Source organism: Chaetodon trifascialis, chromosome 6 (genome assembly GCF_039877785.1).
Source record: "Chaetodon trifascialis isolate fChaTrf1 chromosome 6, fChaTrf1.hap1, whole genome shotgun sequence".
NCBI classification, from domain to species: Eukaryota; Metazoa; Chordata; class Actinopteri; order Chaetodontiformes; family Chaetodontidae; genus Chaetodon; species Chaetodon trifascialis.
In genome coordinates, this window is record NC_092061.1 from 13,565,058 (window position 1) to 13,583,537 (window position 18,480).

General features: G+C 41.9%; 1 protein-coding gene across 2 annotated transcripts; it reads right to left on the reverse strand.

Moving 5' to 3' along the window:
- Positions 1-217: 217 nt before the first annotated feature.
- On the reverse strand, positions 218-18,421 carry rnf122 (ring finger protein 122). Of its 2 annotated transcripts, none has more exons than XM_070965228.1 (6): positions 18,018-18,421; positions 10,756-10,912; positions 3,692-3,737; positions 3,562-3,603; positions 3,372-3,454; positions 218-2,020 (listed from the first exon to the last, which is right to left on the reverse strand). In XM_070965228.1, exons 1-6 carry the CDS (start codon positions 18,040-18,042, stop codon positions 1,906-1,908), a joined length of 468 nt encoding a protein of 155 aa, XP_070821329.1. In that variant the 5' UTR covers positions 18,043-18,421; the 3' UTR covers positions 218-1,905. The 2 variants fall into 2 exon arrangements, with proteins under 2 accessions (XP_070821329.1, XP_070821330.1); XM_070965229.1 differs by having other exon boundaries at positions 3,372-3,451; positions 18,018-18,382.
- Positions 18,422-18,480: the final 59 nt, after the last annotated feature.

Below are 18,480 nucleotides of genomic sequence, written 5' to 3' on the forward strand. Positions count from 1 at the left end.
CACTTTTTTGTTCATGAAGTTCAGTAGTTTCACCCATTCAGTCTAAAACCCACTCCCGTTAAACAGTTTGAGAAGAAAACATTAGTCTTTGGTTAAATTACTTGTCACAGCAACAAAGAGGTTGAGAGCCATCCGCGTAAAGGAATTTTCATACCTTATCTCACCTGCTGATGGCGCCAGACACATGACGGCCAAGAAACAAACAGGAGAGGCTGAGCAAAACGGACAACTGTATTTATTATTGTTTCACATTATTTACATCTGTTGGATTACAAAATGTGGAATGTAGCCAGAATCAGCGTGAACGTTTCTCTTTCTCACGTGCTGAAAATGCAACAGGACGCACTTCTTTTATCTCTTTTCGTGGCACACAGACTCGTCCTGTGTGTTTGGCTTTTAATTACAGTGCAGGTGCCTTCAATGTGCTTTGTGAGTTTTGTGCTCAATTTAGGCAGTGTTTTGCTTTCTGAATCACTGTAAATAACACACACACACACTCACACACACACACACACTCACACACGCACACACACACAAAACTACGACTGAGGAATGTAAAACAGAATCACCAGCAATATGCCACAAAAACGCAGTGTTTGAAAGTGAGATTAAGATGCTTCCCAGATGGATTCACAGAACAACACCAAAGGTCTGTACTGCTGCCGCCTTTATCTTCAGACGAAGCAGCGTCTGTGAGACTTCATAGACTTTTATAAAAGATTCACCACACCTGCTGCATCCAAACCTCAGTCTAACATTTCAGAAGAACAGAGGCATGGAAACTTTTTTGTGTGTGTTTGTGTGAATTCAAAGTGCAATATCTAAAAAACAATCTTCAACATATTTCGACAAAAAAAACAGCGAGAGGCAGGAGGTGTCGGTTCCTTCCATCTATATAACACAATGAAAACATGAACAAATTAACATCCCAGTGCAAAAAAGACCAAAAAAAAAAACAACTGGAGCATGAACACACATGATATCACTGTAGAAGTGGGCACCAATATGGATGTTACACATCAGTATCAGTTCAACACATCAGCAGAAACACTGATTAATCTGCTACAGTTTAAGCTGCTTCTTCTATGAATAATTTATGTCCTGCTCATGAGGTTTGAATCCACCTTTTCAATCTTTTTTTTATCCAGTGTGACTTCAACTTATAATCTGAGGCCAAATCTTTCTAAAAAAGTTTTTAATTTCCTTGACAGCAGTTTTAATCAACCCTGTCGATTATTAATTCTCTACGGGCCGCTGTTTCTAGAAAGCTCCAGACATTTTAGTTAACCCTTGTTCTACCTGTTCTTTTTAATAAACCCTAAGACGTCACTGTGTTGTTAGCAGTGTAAACTGTCTGTGACGTGTCAAAACTTAAGACCTTCGACAGTAGCATCCATTTTCCAATAACCTCAGTCGATACTGATATTATATCAGTGACCATCGTGACGTACGACACTCATACATGCTCAGAGGGGGTCAGTGCCTCCGGCTGTCATCCTCCAACACTCACTTGCTCACATCGCTGTGAAAAATGCAACTGTGCCTCCTCTTCTTCAGTGGTGCCGTTAACCTCACGCTCGAGGCAACACGAGAAGATGTGATGGAGCGGGTGAAGAGGGGGATGTTGAAAGAAGATTGGTGGAGTGATGTGTGGGTGGCTGGAGATAATCTCTCAGACACTACAAGGTGTCGTGTTGCCATCTTGGAGATGGTTGCTAGGCAACAGCATCCTTCATAGTCTATCTCCGGGTGGTAACTAGGTTACCCCAACTTACTATCATCGTGTTGGCATTTTGTTGTGTTTTAACAGCACAAACAGTGTCCCTCTTCCTGTTGGTCGCAAACTTAAACCAGCTGCTTTGGCCAGGCGCCGGCGTCCCACCCAGGCTGGCAGGGGTGGAGAGGTTACACCAGTTCATCCAGCAGAGTGCCTATGCTGTGGTGCTGCTCAGGGGGGCCGGCTATGTGTTTGTTGCACATGGGGCAGACGCAGCGCACCTCCAGCCACTTTACCAGACACCTGTGAGGAAGACCGAGGACAGAGCAGACATAAGAAGAAAAGCCAAACTTCTCATCAAATTCGCAATATGAGACCCATGGACAGTGTGAAGTACAACACTCTTAGTAAATCAGAGTATTTTACAACCCCAGTTGTGGTCATTTGGAAAACTCTAGTGCAGGGGTGGGCAAACTGTTCCACAAAGGGCCGCTGTGGCTGCAGGTTTTCTTTCCAACCAATCAAGAGCTCACAGTTTGACCAATCAGCTGTCTGAAGAGTGAGATCGGTTGATTGAATGAGTCAAGTCTGGCGTGCTGCTGCTTGGTTGGAAAGAAGACCTGCAGCCACAGCGGCCCTTTGTGGAACAGTTTGCCCACCCCTGCTCTAGTGTTTCCTTGTGTACTGTGGAGAGGTATGGGGCTTTGTTTCCTGTGTTTCCTTTTTTGGCAGAGGCTGGGCGTGGTTCTCCAGGTGGCTTGTGAGCTGGTTCCAACACAGCTGGGACCCATCACAATCAAGCACAGCATAAAGACTGTGGACTGCAGAGGACCCAAGGCCAGATTGTTTCCAGTGCTTAGTGGTAGAGTTGGCCACTTTACTAGTGCTACCTGTGAATGTAAGTGTATATTTAGTTCTCCACCTGAGCTGTGCGCTCCAGAGTATCCCTGAACTGCATACCTGGAGTCTCCTTTCACTATCCATTCAATAAATTCATATTATACCTTTGCTCTCTGTCTGCTTGTCTGCTATTGAGTCCACCCATTCCAATAAAGTTTCGTTGCATAAAAAGTAAATAAAACAGAATGCAATCATATACAAACTGTGTTTACTGACAATGGTTCCTGCCCATGTAGTAATATCCTTTATACAATCACGCATTCACAAAGTGATGAACCTCGCTCCATCCCTGCTTATGAACGACTGAGCCTTTTGAGGATGCCCCTGTGGTGGTGATGGTGTCATGATGGGGTCTAATCGCCAAAGACTCCTCAATTACATCTTCAGCTATGACTGTCGTGCTCCTCATGTTCAAGACGACTGCAAGGAACCACAGTTTTAGACAACATCAGGATGCAGACATGCTTCACCTGCAAGATCTTAGTTCAACCTGCCATCTCCCCAGTGCATGCTGGGATATGCTATTGCCCTGACCACAGAAAGAAGCAGGCAAAGTGAAAGAATGTCAGCGCTGTTCAACAAGAACTCCTGCCATGTCGCTCTGCAGTCTGAATACTCAACCGGTACTTCTGTGTGAATCCTGACTGCTGAACTCCACATCAAACACGACCACTTTCATTTTTAACAAGCCCAGGCGGGTGCTAAGTGGTTAACAGGAGCAGGGAAAGACCCCACTCTGCTCTCCTGTACTCACTTCCTGTGGAAAGCGTGTTGGCATGGCAACACTCCCAGCTCATCTTTCACTCTGAAGTCCTCGAGACACACGGCGCACGTCTGCTGTGTGAGTGACAGACAGGACAGTGTGAGACAGACGATGACATTATCATGCCTTTATATGAGTGTGTCTGCTCACTGAAAAATGCGTGTGTGCGTCACACTCTTACCCCATGAAGGCTCAACTTTTTGGGATCTCCTTTTAAAACCACCTGCAGGAGTAACAAAAAGGAAACATGTTAATGATAGATTGTTTGGATTTAGACGTTTAAGTGTGTTAAATATTACTCTCGGTTTTACCTCTCGGTATCCAAACCGCTCACTCTGAGCTTGGTGTCGTAGTTTGCTGTGGACGAACAGAGAAAAACATTAATAAATAACTTTATTTATAATCTGAATAACCTTCAGTCAACCATACGCACTTTCTCCTTGTTCAAGTGGTGGAGGAAGTATTAAGATCCTTTACTTAAGTAAAAGTAGAAATACCAGCATGTAAAAATACACGTATTCAAAGTAAAATGTGTACATTTACTCAAGTACAGTTTTGAGTTACTTTACTTGAATTTTTCCATTTCATGATACTGTACACTTCTAATAGTTACTAGTGGTTTTGCAGATTATGAATCTTTAGATAAAACGTGATCCTTCTTAGAAAATATTTGCTATTAATGATCAAGCGTTATTTAAAATTAGCATCACCTTGACCAACTACAACAGGAAAATGCTACTTGCACATGAACGCATCATTCACAGCAATTCAATAACATAATGTAGATGAATATAACACTCGCAGGGACCATTTTTCTGAATGATGAGTACTTTACTTGCATCTTTTAAGTACATTTTCACAGGGCTTCTTGTATTTTTACATTATGACTCTGGATGCTTCTTCCCCCAGTGGGAAGAAGTACAAGAGGATTACTACATTACTTAAACCTGCATTAACTGATTTTTTTTTTTACCACTGGGGGGCAGTTTGCTATTCACAAATCTAGATGACACAGAGCAACATTATCATTAATTTGGAGTCATGTCTGTGGAAAATGTAAGTCCAGTATTCACTTTTAGCTCTATGTTGGTCTCCACCTGCTCCTGAGGGAAGTATCTGGCTCTTTAACCACTGAATGATCCACTGTGCCCACCAGCTAATCGCAAACTGTGTCTGTCTGTCGCTCGATGCTGAACAGACAGCATACGCTGAGTTTATCAGTGCTATTTTTTTTACTAAAACAAGCTGCCTGCTGTGCTGACACTGATGAGAGCTGTGAGACTGAATGGGAACAGTGACGTTGTGCATTGTTGTGCTTCACAATGAGCTGAAAGACACTAAAACTACACTAAAACATGTGATGCTACTGAAGGAACCTGCGGAGATGGGTGATAATTCTCTGTGGGTTTGTCACGATGAATCACCCCCCTTCAATATCACACATAGCCGTTTGATCGATTGTTGATGTAAAAAGAGTGATTGTGCAGCTTTAAGTAGGAGTGCAGAAATATTATCAGAAAATATGGAAAGTAGAACTAATCATCATACAGAATTATGAATTGTGTTATTATTTTTGATGCTTTAACATGTAAGCTGCATTTTATTGTTGGTGCTAGCCACGGCATAGCTCATTTGAACTTCTGAGAAGTTGAATCTACACATATCATATTTTTATGAACTGATCAGGAAATATCTAAAGTAACTATAGCTGGCAGGTAGATGTGATGGACTAAAAACGACATTTTTAGTACACGTGTAAATGTACTTAGTTGCTTTCCACTTGTTTATAAAGAGATTTTTAAAAAATTACCTGCATATTCTATGAGTTCAACAGTGTCTCATTCAGACTCAGATTTTTATGTCTGTGTGGTAAAGCTATGGGACTGTGTAATAGCAGGGTAAGTTTTGCTAATTAACTGTCTTTCTAAACAGCTACAGCAGCCACACATCCACAGACAAACACTGTACATGCTCCTCTGCAAGCACGCACGCACACATTGTTCAAAAGTAATCATGTAACTACACGCAAATGCTAACCACACACATAAACACACACATACACAAACATGTCTAATGAGTACATTGCCTCTCAGAATCCCTGCAACGCCCCCAAAACCAACAATGGAGAGCAGATCTTTATCACTTGGCGAGCTGTGTCTGCTCAGGCGGTTATTTTTGGCCTCCTGTTTTTACACACCTAAACATAGACTCAAATGTCTATCACTGTCTGCGATTTGAGCCTGAAACTAAATGCAGTGTGAGCAGCTGTGATGAAAGGTGAATGTTTATTTGTGATCTGATCCACCTTAAAGAAAAAGAGATATCTCTGTGAGCCGCTGCTTAAAGTGAGGAAATGATAGTTATTCCTTGTTTTTGCCAGTCGGTTTATTGTTTGTATTGTATTGCCGCTAACAATCTTCCACGTAGAACAATGCGAGGATACACGTTTTACATGTGTTGAGGTTTCCCATGCCTGGAGAATGATGTGAAGTGGGTGAAAGGGGGGCATGATGGAGATTTTAGCCATACAGTTCAGCTATTGTGCCCGCTCTGTAAAAATAGAAAATTCTGATACAGCTACTATTGAGTAGTTCTTACTGTATGAAGTAAAGAAGAACTCGACAGGTGTGAAGAAACCTTTTAACAACCTCAATCAAACCTTTTCCAAATGAGGTCCTCAATAAGTCTTTGAAATATCATGTGTTTGCATCCCTGCACAGTAAAGACCGTACAAGATGTTAGAGCACTAACAATTAGGCTGTTAATTAATAGATGATTTGAAGATTAATTGTGTGAATCATTTTATAAACAAACATTAGCAACAAATTAGCAACTTCCAGCATCTCCAATGTGAGGATTTGGTGCTTTTCCTTGTTTTATGTGCATTTATTCTGAATATCTTCAGGATTTGTACTGTTAAAATATGTAGCTTGATATGTCACCTCAAGTTCTGGGAAAATCTGGTCAGTGCTTCTCACCATTTCCTGGAAATTCTTTGACAAAATCATTAGTTAACTGAATCAAGGAAATAATGCGCAGTAATTGTTGCCCGCTTCTGTTCCTTTCTGTCAGATGTTATTTCAACTCTCACAGCTCCCCATTCTTTGGATTGTTTACATGGTCCAGGAGACTGGAAACCTTCAATTGTCTTTAAACTTCATCAGCTTAATCAAAGCTATGGTTGACCGTCCCGCTCACGCCCAGTGTTTTTTTTAACCGTGTAACTGTCCCTTCTTTGCCTTACATTATCTGTTGTATGCATGTATGTAAAAAAAGAAGAAAACGTATTAAGTAACACAATTTTGGGAAAACTGTCAATATTTTTCTACATTTCTCTCTGGTTTTGTGGCTGCCTTTTAGATACAGCTCACAGGATTCTTGATTTCTAACTGTGTAAACAGAACAGAAGGAAATTTAAACGTGAAAACACACAAAGAGACACAAATTTTCATATCATCATTGCAAGTGACAAAACAAAATACCTGGATCATTCTTTGATTCTGTACTTTTGTCAGTTACTGTCCACTATTGTTATTTAATTAACAGTGGAATGACCATTAAATGTGTAATTCCACTTCTTTATTCTGCCTTCAAATAATGAATAATGAATTGCCTTTCATGATTAAATAGCAGAATTTAGACATAAAAGTTTTTCTTTTTATTCCAGGAGTTAATGTGACTGTCATGTGCCATCTCTCGATTAATGTGTTTCCTTCTTTGACATTTACAGTTTCGATTTCATGATCTCTTTCATTTAAATCAGCAGTGTGCCACCTGGAACCTAAATAAATCCAATGTTCAATCCAATCCAATGTTTTTTAAATCAATCAATTAACAATAAATAAGGTAAAACTCTGTCATTATTTGAGTGGTGCACTACAGGCTCCATATTTGCTGTCAGACTGTCATAACAATGATCTCTGCAGTCATATTTCTTGTTTTTGGATGACCTGTGTTTCAAGGTGATCTTATTCAGGATTACAGCTCAATGCCTCTTTTTTCCACAGATGTAACAGACTTAATAGATGTCTCTCTCCTGATAAGCTGCAGAGTCTATTTGCTGTGTTCACATTTGAAGATGACCTCCAGCATTTCCCTTCTATTGCTCAAGCATTTTGAAACTAACTGTCTCTTTATTTTCTGTTTGCTTTCCAGTCGTCTGGAGGTAAGATAGTGTCTGTACAACCATTTCCATACAACTCATGCCACTGCACATTTGACTGCGCACACAAACCAGTCATGTTTCCTGTCAGCTAATGAGCAACTGTGTTAAGCTTTAGAAATCGGCTTTTTCTCCTCTAGGGTGTGGACCCTCGGGGGTTTTGACAGGTCCAGTCTCATGGATCGCTGACAGGAAATGAAATGAGTCAGTGAATTTATTTGGTGAGAGCAGCTCTGGTATATCTCTGCTCTCAGTCATTGTATTGTCTGCCTAAAAACATCTGCACCGTGTGGTTCTCATAATATACTGGAGCGTCTGTGCTGCTCTTTAAATGAAATACTGACCCGCCACTGTAAGAGCAGATTGGGTTTAATTAAAGATGTGATATTTTTGGTGTGTGCTTTTGGCACCCTCATGGTTTTGCACTCTCGCACATTGCAGGTACAGCTGTGTACACCCCCACTTTTCGCCACTATTAGCACAGATTGAATATGAAGGATAGTGTGTGCTCAGCAAATCTTCCCCAAATCTCAAGGCTTTTTAGAAAACATTCTATAATTGCTTTGCATGATTCAAGAAGGAAATCTCACCCGGACGAATTAATACAGAGTGCGATTTTCAAGTTAAGTTAAAATCGAGCATCACAAACTCCCTGACACACAGGATTTAGAGAGAGCTTGTCTGAGAGGGATGATAGAAAACCTGCCCCCAACAGCGAATGGCATTCATCGCTCAGTATTCATCTGATGAATCACTCCGTCTATAAATGAATTCACAATCACACTCCTACCCAAGACTACCTTCAGCATGTTAATGGAGCCAAAAGGAAGTGAGTCACTGGTTATGATTCATAGGCTTTAAGAGAGGCAGGAAGGATCCAAGCTTTTCTGAGAGTTGTTGGTCAACTCAGCGGTAAGCCCAGACCAAGAAAAACACTCATGATTACAGAAAGTGCCTGACCTCATTACTACAGCGGAAATTTAGATCAATCTAAACTAAAGACTGAGACGTCTTGTAGTTGTATGATTGATGCTTGCTGTGTTCAATACAAACTGACCTGACTTTACATTTATGCAAGGTTTTCCTTGCCTCCGGGTAATAACTAGGATAAAATTTAAAAAAATCCCAGAAACGTAAAAATGCTGTAAACTAGTGCTTGTTTTCTGTCTTTTGAAGTTTTTACCAAACGCAGGAATTTCATGTCTCTCAAAATAATTAATCTCCAAATGAATATACAAAAAACATTTACCACTTAGTGTTTGCCAAAATTCCTGCAGTGGCTCTGAAGCGTAACACGTGATTTTCATCATCACATGAGGTTTGCTCTGTTCATGTTGATGCTGAGATTTCCGATTTTTTTCTGAGCACTTTATGGATTTCTCTTGCGTGTTGTAAGTTCAAAGTTCATTCCTGGCCTCAGAAACAGCCGTTGACAAATTGATCACACCACAAAGTCCACTAAGAGACTTTTGATCATATGACGTGAGCTTCAGCAGCAGATGGTCAACATGAGTAAGAGGTGAATGAGTCTACAGTTCATTGGGTAAACTCCTGAATGCACCTTTGAATGAGACTTTTTAGCCAAATCCTCCACAACGTTAGCCTTCTCAGTTAATATGGCAAAATTATTAGCAAACTCTCTTTTATCTCTGTCTTTGGTCTGATGAAAATATCTAAAGAGCACAAACTAAAAATACTGTATTTGGCTTATAAAATTTACAACAAATATTAGTTTTTAATTGTATAGTGAAATGACTGAAAGCTCCACAACATCTACTAAACGGACCTTTTGGTGAGATTTTATTGGTCCACTGGTGTTTTGAGGTGAAGAATGAACTCTGAAATCGATTGCGTTGTTGGGACCGTCGTCTATTTCACTTGGTGCTGCAGCTAGATAATAATTTCTGTCTGATGATAGAAAAAGAATGAGCGACACGGGAGGCAAATGCACCAAGTTGATAAAAAAGCAGCACAAACCTACAGTACACCAGCTAGCACTGTTAGTGACGTGCACTGTGCACTGACAGCGTGTTGGCTCTGTCTGTTTTCAGCCAACAGACACAAGTTATTCTAAGTTTGACATTTTTATAATGCAGGCAATCTGGACGCAAATTCAAAATCACATCCAGCACTGAAAATAGCACACCATATTGTGAGGTGCCAGGTAATTTGCCAAATACAGATGCTCAGTCATCCAAAGACAGCTCAGGATAAAAAAACAAAATGCAGGTGCTAGCGTTTCCTCATGAGGTTTTGTGCACCGCAGACGTTCATGTGTGATGTTTCTGTGTACTCCCACTGTGTGCTATTCAGGCCGTGGTTATTCTGAGCAGAGTTTCCCTGGAGTTTTCCTCACTGCTGTCCTCACACATTGTGACGGGCTGCTTCCTGTTGCCTCATATCCCGTCCTTCAGACACAAACGTCAGCTCATCAGGGAGTTCACAGTCAACAGTGGGAGAGGTCACCCTGTCCCTCTTTTATTTTTTTCCCACCTCCTTCCCTCCCTGTTTCTCGCCTGCGTACACACACACACACACACACACACACACACACACACACACACACACACACACACACACACACACACACACACACACACACACACAAACAGATGGCCATGTCTGTTGGTCCACCACTTTGGTCCAGACTGAAATATCTCAACAACTGTTGCATGAATTGCAATGAAAATTTGTACAGACATTCATGGTCCCCAGAGGATGAATCCTAAATACTTTGGTGTTCCTCTGACTTTTCTTCTAGCACCGTCAAAACTTCACTTTGTCCAAACAACCAGATACATGCAGAACTAATGACAGTCCCATGAGGCTCAGCTGTGCTTTGTGTTTCATGCTAATAAGCAAATGTTAGCATCGTAGTGCACTACACTGAATGGTGAACATGCTAAACATTATACCTTTTGATCCAAATGTTAGACGTGTTAAGTACAGCCTCACAGAGCTGTTAGCATGGGATGAGGATGAGCAACAGCTGCTAGCAGCTAACCAGGGAATGAACTGAGATCTGGCCTGAGCTCGCAACAAAGTATGCTGCCTTCTTGATTTTGTGGAGTGTTGTCAGGTGGCTTTTAGTCATCCAAACCAAAACGAAAAAGCATCAAGTTTACCAACTCATCCACTGACACCCTTAGCCTTATTTTTATCTCGCGCATTTCTTGTTTTTGATCACATATTTCCGTTTCTGTTGCCCCTCACCTGATGAAGTAACAGCAGAAGATGAGGCTCAGGATGAAGACAAAGATGCCTGTCCCAAAGATGACCATGTAGATGTTGAGCGGCAGGTCCTGGAAAGTGATGGGCGGCATGGTGCACGACTTGTTGGAGTAAACCAGTCCCAGACCACAGAAGCACCCTAAACAAAGACAGAGGGAGGATTTGAAAACACATTTACAGGAATAGCATAGCCGGGAGAGGAGACGTATGCTACAGAAGGCGGAGAAACAAAGGCCTGACACTGCCACAAAGAGGAATATGCCTCAAAACACAACTGAATGCAACTGTGCACATATTTCTTTATACTCCACTATTCATGGGCAGATGAGGGTCACACACACACACATGCACAAACACAAAGAAAGACGTAGGGAAAGGCAGCCACTGCACTTTTCTGTAATGGTAAATGAGTCCTCAATGCTGTACTTAAACATGTAAAACACTATTAATGCAGTATCCAAGCAACGTGGCTGTATGTCTCCACACAACAGATCGGCACTTCTTTGTCTGCTAGCAGGTCAGTGTGGTTTAAAGGCATTAAAAAGGACAGACGAGAAAATTACAGCTACAGACGGACAGATTACATTTTCTCAGCCTTCTTTTGTGAAATTGAAATGACATATCTTTCAAGACTGATGAAATCAGTAGTTTTAAGACTTAAAGCACTCCAAGAATCATAATGCAATTTAATGAAAATGGCAGCATAAAATCTCAAATCCAAAGTTTAAAGATATCATCCGTACACGTAGGTGATTCATCCATAACACACTACATTAGAGGTGCAGAAACCTAATGTTTCCATGTCTTCAACTGCTTTTAGGGAGAACTTCGCAGGGTGCTCCAATGTGAACAGATGGTTTTCTCATTAAAGGTGCCCTCCTTCGTCTCATCCCTCTTGCTCTGATGCTTCACTGCAGTGTGTTTATTTTACCATGAAATAGATTATCACTGTGGCACCGCTGTCTGCAGTCAAGGTCAGGGGTAGAGCAGTGGGGGAGGGTGGCAAAAGAGAAACAAATGTGACATGACATTAGGCAGGTGGCATTATGTGTGCAGTTCACAGTATTTGACGTGTGTTTAATATGTTATTCATCACACATACAGTAAATAAACTGAGAGGAAGCATGAATTCCCAGATTACCAGCATGAGAACCAGGGGAGAAACTAAGCAGAGGAACAGTTGTAGATTAGATAGACAGAGACAAAGAGATACAAAGAGCACACTTGTGTTGTGTGTTTGTATGAGTAATGAGAAGTCAGTATCTGCATGTGAGATGGGGCTTTGTGAGATCGGGGTCACACTAACCCAGTGAGTGATAGTGAATAAGAGCTATCACAGGATTCATCGCTGTCTGCTGATTATGAACCTCCACATCAGAACAGGAACAGGAGGCCGTGCGCAGGTTCCCATTTTCATCAAACACCACGGCCGCTGATTTCACTGATTACAAGCCAGAGACGAGGTGGTTGTCAGTGAAATCAGCTTGTGTACTGTTGAACCATTAAAGAGATATCCTGATTCTTAGCCTTCAAAAGCCACATAGCAGCAACTTACAGTAGCAGCAAATTGTACTATATGAAAATACAAAGTTAAGAGCTTTGCCAGAAACAATATTCAGCAACAACTCTTTAATGTGTAAAGCTTCTAGTGTTTCTGCTCCAGTTTCCTCCCACAGTCCAAAGTCAGGTGGATTAGAAACTCTATTTTGCCTGTAGCTGTGAAGGTATTGTCTGTCCATGATTATTCGTCCTAAGATCAGATCTTCATGGACCATGCTAAATTACTGAACACATATATCACAATAACCTCCAATGCAATGGCTGGAACTGCTTTTCTTTGGTGAGGTGTCTGTTGTCTGATGGTAGGCATGATGATGATGATGATGCTACTCCCAGCTGGTTTTCCAGGTGTGTGCCAGTCAGTCTTGAGCAAAACCAATGGTCAGTTTTGAAAAGAGACTCTCAAAGGAGTAGGTTGTCCCAAGCAGAAATGTGAACTTCAGTGCATGTCTTCTCAGAATGGGAAAATCCTCAGGACGCACACATAGATTATGCAGAGGGAGACCGTTGTACTGAGCTTTGAGCTTGTTGTTGCTTTGCAGCCAAACAACTTCATGCTGTAGTTTGTCACACACATCAGCTGGCTCCACATTATAAGGCATTGCAAATATGTTCAGTTCCTTCTGTTTACTTTTCATGTCCTGAAACCTGTCACCAAGCGCCTGCAGGAGTTTTCACATTCACCAGCATATTCAGATGTCATAGCAGGCTTTTGTTCTTGCAGAGTAGGAAAACGCACAGTGTTTCCTCTATCCAGCTGCCACAGCTTTAATTTCACTTAAAACGATTCCACATTTGAAAGCAGCAGGCTGAGAAGCTTGAGGTTCAGCTCTGAGAGATTATTGGTAAAGTCTACCATGAAGGACAAATCAGAGACAAACTGAGGCTTTGAAACAATTTTACTTTGTCTGGTTCTTGCAGCTCCACAGCAGCAACGAGGCTCTCCTTCACAAGTTCTCCTTCTGAATGAGGTTTCAGCTTCTTAGCTAATAGGTCGCTCACAACAAAACTTATCCACATAACATGTAACACTGTCCAGTTCTCTTGGAAAGCGCGACATTCTGAATCTACTTTTTTTTCTTGACAGTTGCCATGACGCTTTGATGTGATATCAGCCACTACATGCATGTTGAGTTCAGGGTCTACCCAGAACAACACATTAGTCTACTGTCTTATTTTCTTTTATTGCAGAAAAAAAAAAAAAAAAAAAAAAATTGCTTTCCAGGACATTTTCTTTGTATTTCTGAGTTGGCTTTTTTGTATTCATGAATTGCTTCGTGGGCTGGATTAACCAGACTTTTCCCACCCCTGCCTTAAATGAAATGGCAAAATGTTCACTGTGCAACTTGCCTCTTTCCCAATGCATGCTGGGATATGCTACAGCCATTGAACAGGAGAAGAATTTTAGAAAATAAATGAAAGGAATGGATAGACAGACAGACATACAGACAGAGAAACTAAAGGATGGCTCGATGGATGGAGGAATGGTTGATGGACAGATTAATTGGTGGATATATGCATGATAGGTGGATGTATTGATGGATGCATGGAAGAGGGGACAGACAGAGGGATGAATGGACAGATGGAGGGATGAAGGGACAGATGTTTAGACAGACAGATGGATGGGACGAGTGGAGGGATGGACGGACTGATGTACTGACAGCTCCCTATGGCAACGAATTTTAGAAAATGTATGAGTGGACGGACGGATGAACAGACTGACAAACGGGTGGACAGACAAACAGAATGGTGAATGCAGGGATGGAGGAATAATGGCTGGATGAACAGACCGATTGGTTGGATGGATGATGGATAGGTAGATGGACAAACGGATGTATGGCTGGACAGACAGACGCATGGGCGGATGTATGGATTGATGAACAAACCGACAGACAGATGGAGGGATGAATGGAAAGATGGATGGAGGGATGAATGGACAGACAGATGGAGGGATGAATGGAAAGATGGATGGAGGGATGAATGGACAGACAGATGGAGGGATGAATGGAAAGATGGATGGAGGGATGAATGGACAGACAGATGGAGGGATGAATGGAGACCTTTACCATTTTCATATCCCTTTGATGGGGATTGTTTTCTTGGGGCACAGGTTTTTCATCGATCCTGGTATTTCTAGTCACTCCTGCAGCCAAAGTGACACGTTGACATTTCTATTTGACATTTCTGCCGCCTCACAGTGGAAATTGCGGTATGAGAAGATCAATACTTCCCACCTCTGAGTTCCACTCTCTCTGAATGAGCAGTGATGCTCCATTTATGGAGGCTCATCGATGGGCACACATCCAAGATCAACCACTAAATGACTTCTCTCAGCGAGAGGCGATCGTTACCAGAGTCCTCGATGCTCGCCTGATCTTTAATCAACACTGTCACCATGAGTGTAAATTAAACATAAACTGATCGAAGGACATGGGCCAAGACTTTACCAATATGTGTTTGTTTTATTTTTTAAATTAGCAGTCAGTCAACCAAACAAATTTAAAGAAAAATATCATGTTTAATGTATGCTATTGGCTAGGTGAGCTTATAAAATATGATGTTAAAGATTAAACCAGTGATTCCCAATCTCTGTGGCTGTTACAATGAATCAGAGTCTAGTTGGGTGCTTTGTCAGATATTAATTAGATTAATCTTTAATGTCTTTGTTGTGGGTCCTAACCCTTTGAAGGGGGCACCAGCCACAACATAAATAAACATTTTAGAGGTCACTCTGGTACCTTCTGTGATACTGTTTCAAAATATATTTTTGGCATTTCTGTACATCAATTTCATGCAATTTATTGGCTGACATATGTGCTGATTCGATATATTTGCAATGAGCTAATATTGGTCGGGCCATATTGGAAACCAATGTACTAAACTACCTAACTGTAGCAAAGGTTCACCTCAGACTGCTACACCAGAAAATGCAAAAGTAATAAAAATCTAATAATGCCACATAATAATACATCAGTCACAGTTTTCTTCACATTTCTACTCTAAGTAGTTTCCTGATAATTTGGTACTTTCACATTTGAATTAGGGATTTTTTTTTACTTCCCCACACCGTGGAGCTAGGGGAAATTGCATCAGAAAATCCCTACCTACCTATACCTAGAGTCCTCTATATCCCCAGAATATGACTGAGGACATCACCTCAGTGTCCACCGTGGTGTTTGGACACAAGTAAAGATGTGAACATGCAAACAAACAGGCCTTCTTTTCTCCATCATTTTCAAACAATCTGCTTCACAAAGATCGTCAGCAGACAAAGAGACACACACACAGCGAGGGGGGTGGTGGTGTATGTTTCTGTTCCTGTATTCATGTCACTGCACAGCTGATGGCACAGATCACCTGTGAAGCTGCTGCAGACACACAATCCAAATCTGGGTCATTTGTATCTGAGTCTTTGTGTTTGTCATGTCACGACTGTCTGTATGGATGGGCACTCTCATCTTCCTCCTCCACCTTTGTATGCATGGAGAGCAGACAGCTATATGTGCTATTTTGCTTTGGGTGGAGCCCCGCATGACCACTGACCTATATATTGGCACACTCAGGAGGCGCCCCGTTGCCATGGCACCAGGAGTAGCCGATGCAGAAAAAAGGACGATGGCTAGCTAGCCAAAGTTCTCATTTTGACGAGTGAGATTCGGACGTACTGAGTTTCATCTGTCAGCCAGCTTCTCGCGCGGTTGTTCAGAACGACAGGAAAGTCCCCCCGTGATTTGATATAGCTGTAAAATACCTCGACTATGGCAGCTTCCCTGACAGCTCCTACGAGATGCCTGGTGGGGTTTTGTCCTATATACGGCATGTTCACACAAAGCTGTTTCTGCTGCTGCTGCCGCTTGCACTAAAGACAGAACTTCCCATCAAATATTCAGCAGTTCACATGGGGGGAAACACTCAAGACTGCCTGCATGACTGCTGCTGGTTTTCAAGAAGAAAGCAGGTTAGGCCCAAAACTCCCCATCATATGCATGAAAGTGCGACATGTGTCGCGCATAAACACGGGAACAAACAGGCATGATCACAGATCTGCTGACACACAAGAGAGGACGCTGAGCTGCGGCTGCCTGATACTGCTTCATTTTTCCAGCAGAATGTCACTCTTTGATACTGCATGTGTGTGTGTGTGTGTGTGTGTGTGTGTGTGTGTGTGTGTGTGTGTGTGTGTGTGTGTGTGTGTGTGTGTGCGTGTGTGTGTGTGTGTTGTACTATTTCCCCTATGAATAGCAGGGGAGTTGAGCAGCACAAAGGGAGTAATTGTTCTTGTCTGAACACCACCAACAGTCCGCCGAGAAGGCTGCTGCACTCAAACAGGCGAAGTCAGAGGAAAAAGACCACTAATCCATCATCTTCATCAGGACTCGACAATGAAGCACCAACACAACATTTCACTGCAATGAAGGGATTCGTTTTGTTTAAGCACGTCAGACGGACGCAAACACCAGTGTCAAAGAAGGCAGAGAAGTTTTTTTGGAAGATAACTGGTTGAGGCAAAGATGTGTGTAAGTGAGAGACTGCAAACAGAGTCAGCCAGTGTAAACAGGATCAGTCAGAGAGGCAAAATGTGACATCAAGGGCACAATGACTGGCCTTGTGTGGCTCTCAGCTGGAGTTAATTTAAATGGACATAAAGGATTATGTAGAAGAAGCAAATTGATTAAACATAGATAATCACTGATTTAATATGTTGTTCACTGCAAAAAATCAGCCAGAAACAGAATATCATTAGAAAATAAAAGGGCCTTAAATCCAATTTATATGTGGGTATTTACGTCTATAAGCAGTATACAAAAATTCAATATGTGGTTTATAACACACTATTTATGGAGCTAAGTGTTATTCTCACTGCCGATTAATCTTTTAGTCTGTGAAATGTTGAGAAATTGTGAAAAATGCCTGTTGTAATTCCCCACAGGTCAGCGTGATGTATCGAAAACACTTGTTTTAATCAACAAACTGTCCAAAAACTTAAAATATTCAGTTTACTATTAAATATGACAAAGAACAGGTTAAACTCCTCACATCTGAGGAGCTGGAATCAGGGTATGTGCGGCATTTTTTTGCTTGAAATATGTGACTGAAAAGATTCATCGGGTATTAATATAGTTGCTTATCTGTCGATCAATCGTGGACTAATCCTTGCAGCTCTTATAATGCAGATATAAAGTAAAGATCAGCAGATATGAGGACATTTTCAAGCGTGTATCACACTGCAGCATTTGCCCACAGTCAGAATTTCTCCTGTGATGACATATTTCTTATTATTACACTTCTGTTTTCTTGTATTGTCGTGCAACATCCTGTCTGCTTCCACTTATGGCTGCCCACAGGAGGAGCTACAGTTGTTGACAAATACATTAATAAACACTTGCAAACATAGTTAATATAAGGAGATTATGGCGTGTTATAAACCATGAAGCAGTAAGTGATGTAGTGGGACTCTTTAAAGTCACTGTTAAGCCCAGCACGTGTTCATAGAAGTATTCTGCTTTTCTTGAAGGTGCCACAAATCGTTCTCTCACGAAGGAAATGTCTAAATTTAGAAAAGACTTGAGCGCTTCACACTACAATCATGTTCTGCAACACTGCTGCCATGAGAGCCACTGAAACAACAGGCTGTGCTGCACATTATATCTCATAGGCCTGACAAATAGAAAATGACTGCTCACCGTTACACCACTGAAACGGGTGCATCAATGCACCAGAGGGAGTCCTTGCCGGCGGGATCCGATTCGTGTTTACCAACAAGCGGCGGCCGCCTGAGCTGATGGATGACCGCAATAAAGCGCACAAGCGGAGGAGAGACTGTCTGCCAGCAGCGTGGAAGCAGGGCGACACAATAACACCTGACTGAAAAAAAATAATAAAGACGAATAAAAGGCTGGATGAGAAGCGTTTGTCCGAAGTTGGAGCGACGTTATGTCACATTATTGGCGCGCTGGCGGATCCCTGCAGATTGCAAAAAGCAGAAATGGTGATGTGGACTCCCCCCCCCTCTCCTCCGCACTGTGGCTAGATCGACTCTGTTATTATTAATAGGCGGCATAACACTGAGCCAGCAGCAGCATCTGCTTCTGACACGGGGAAACTCGAGCACTGGCTCGATTTTCCTCCTCCCGCCCCCACAGACGC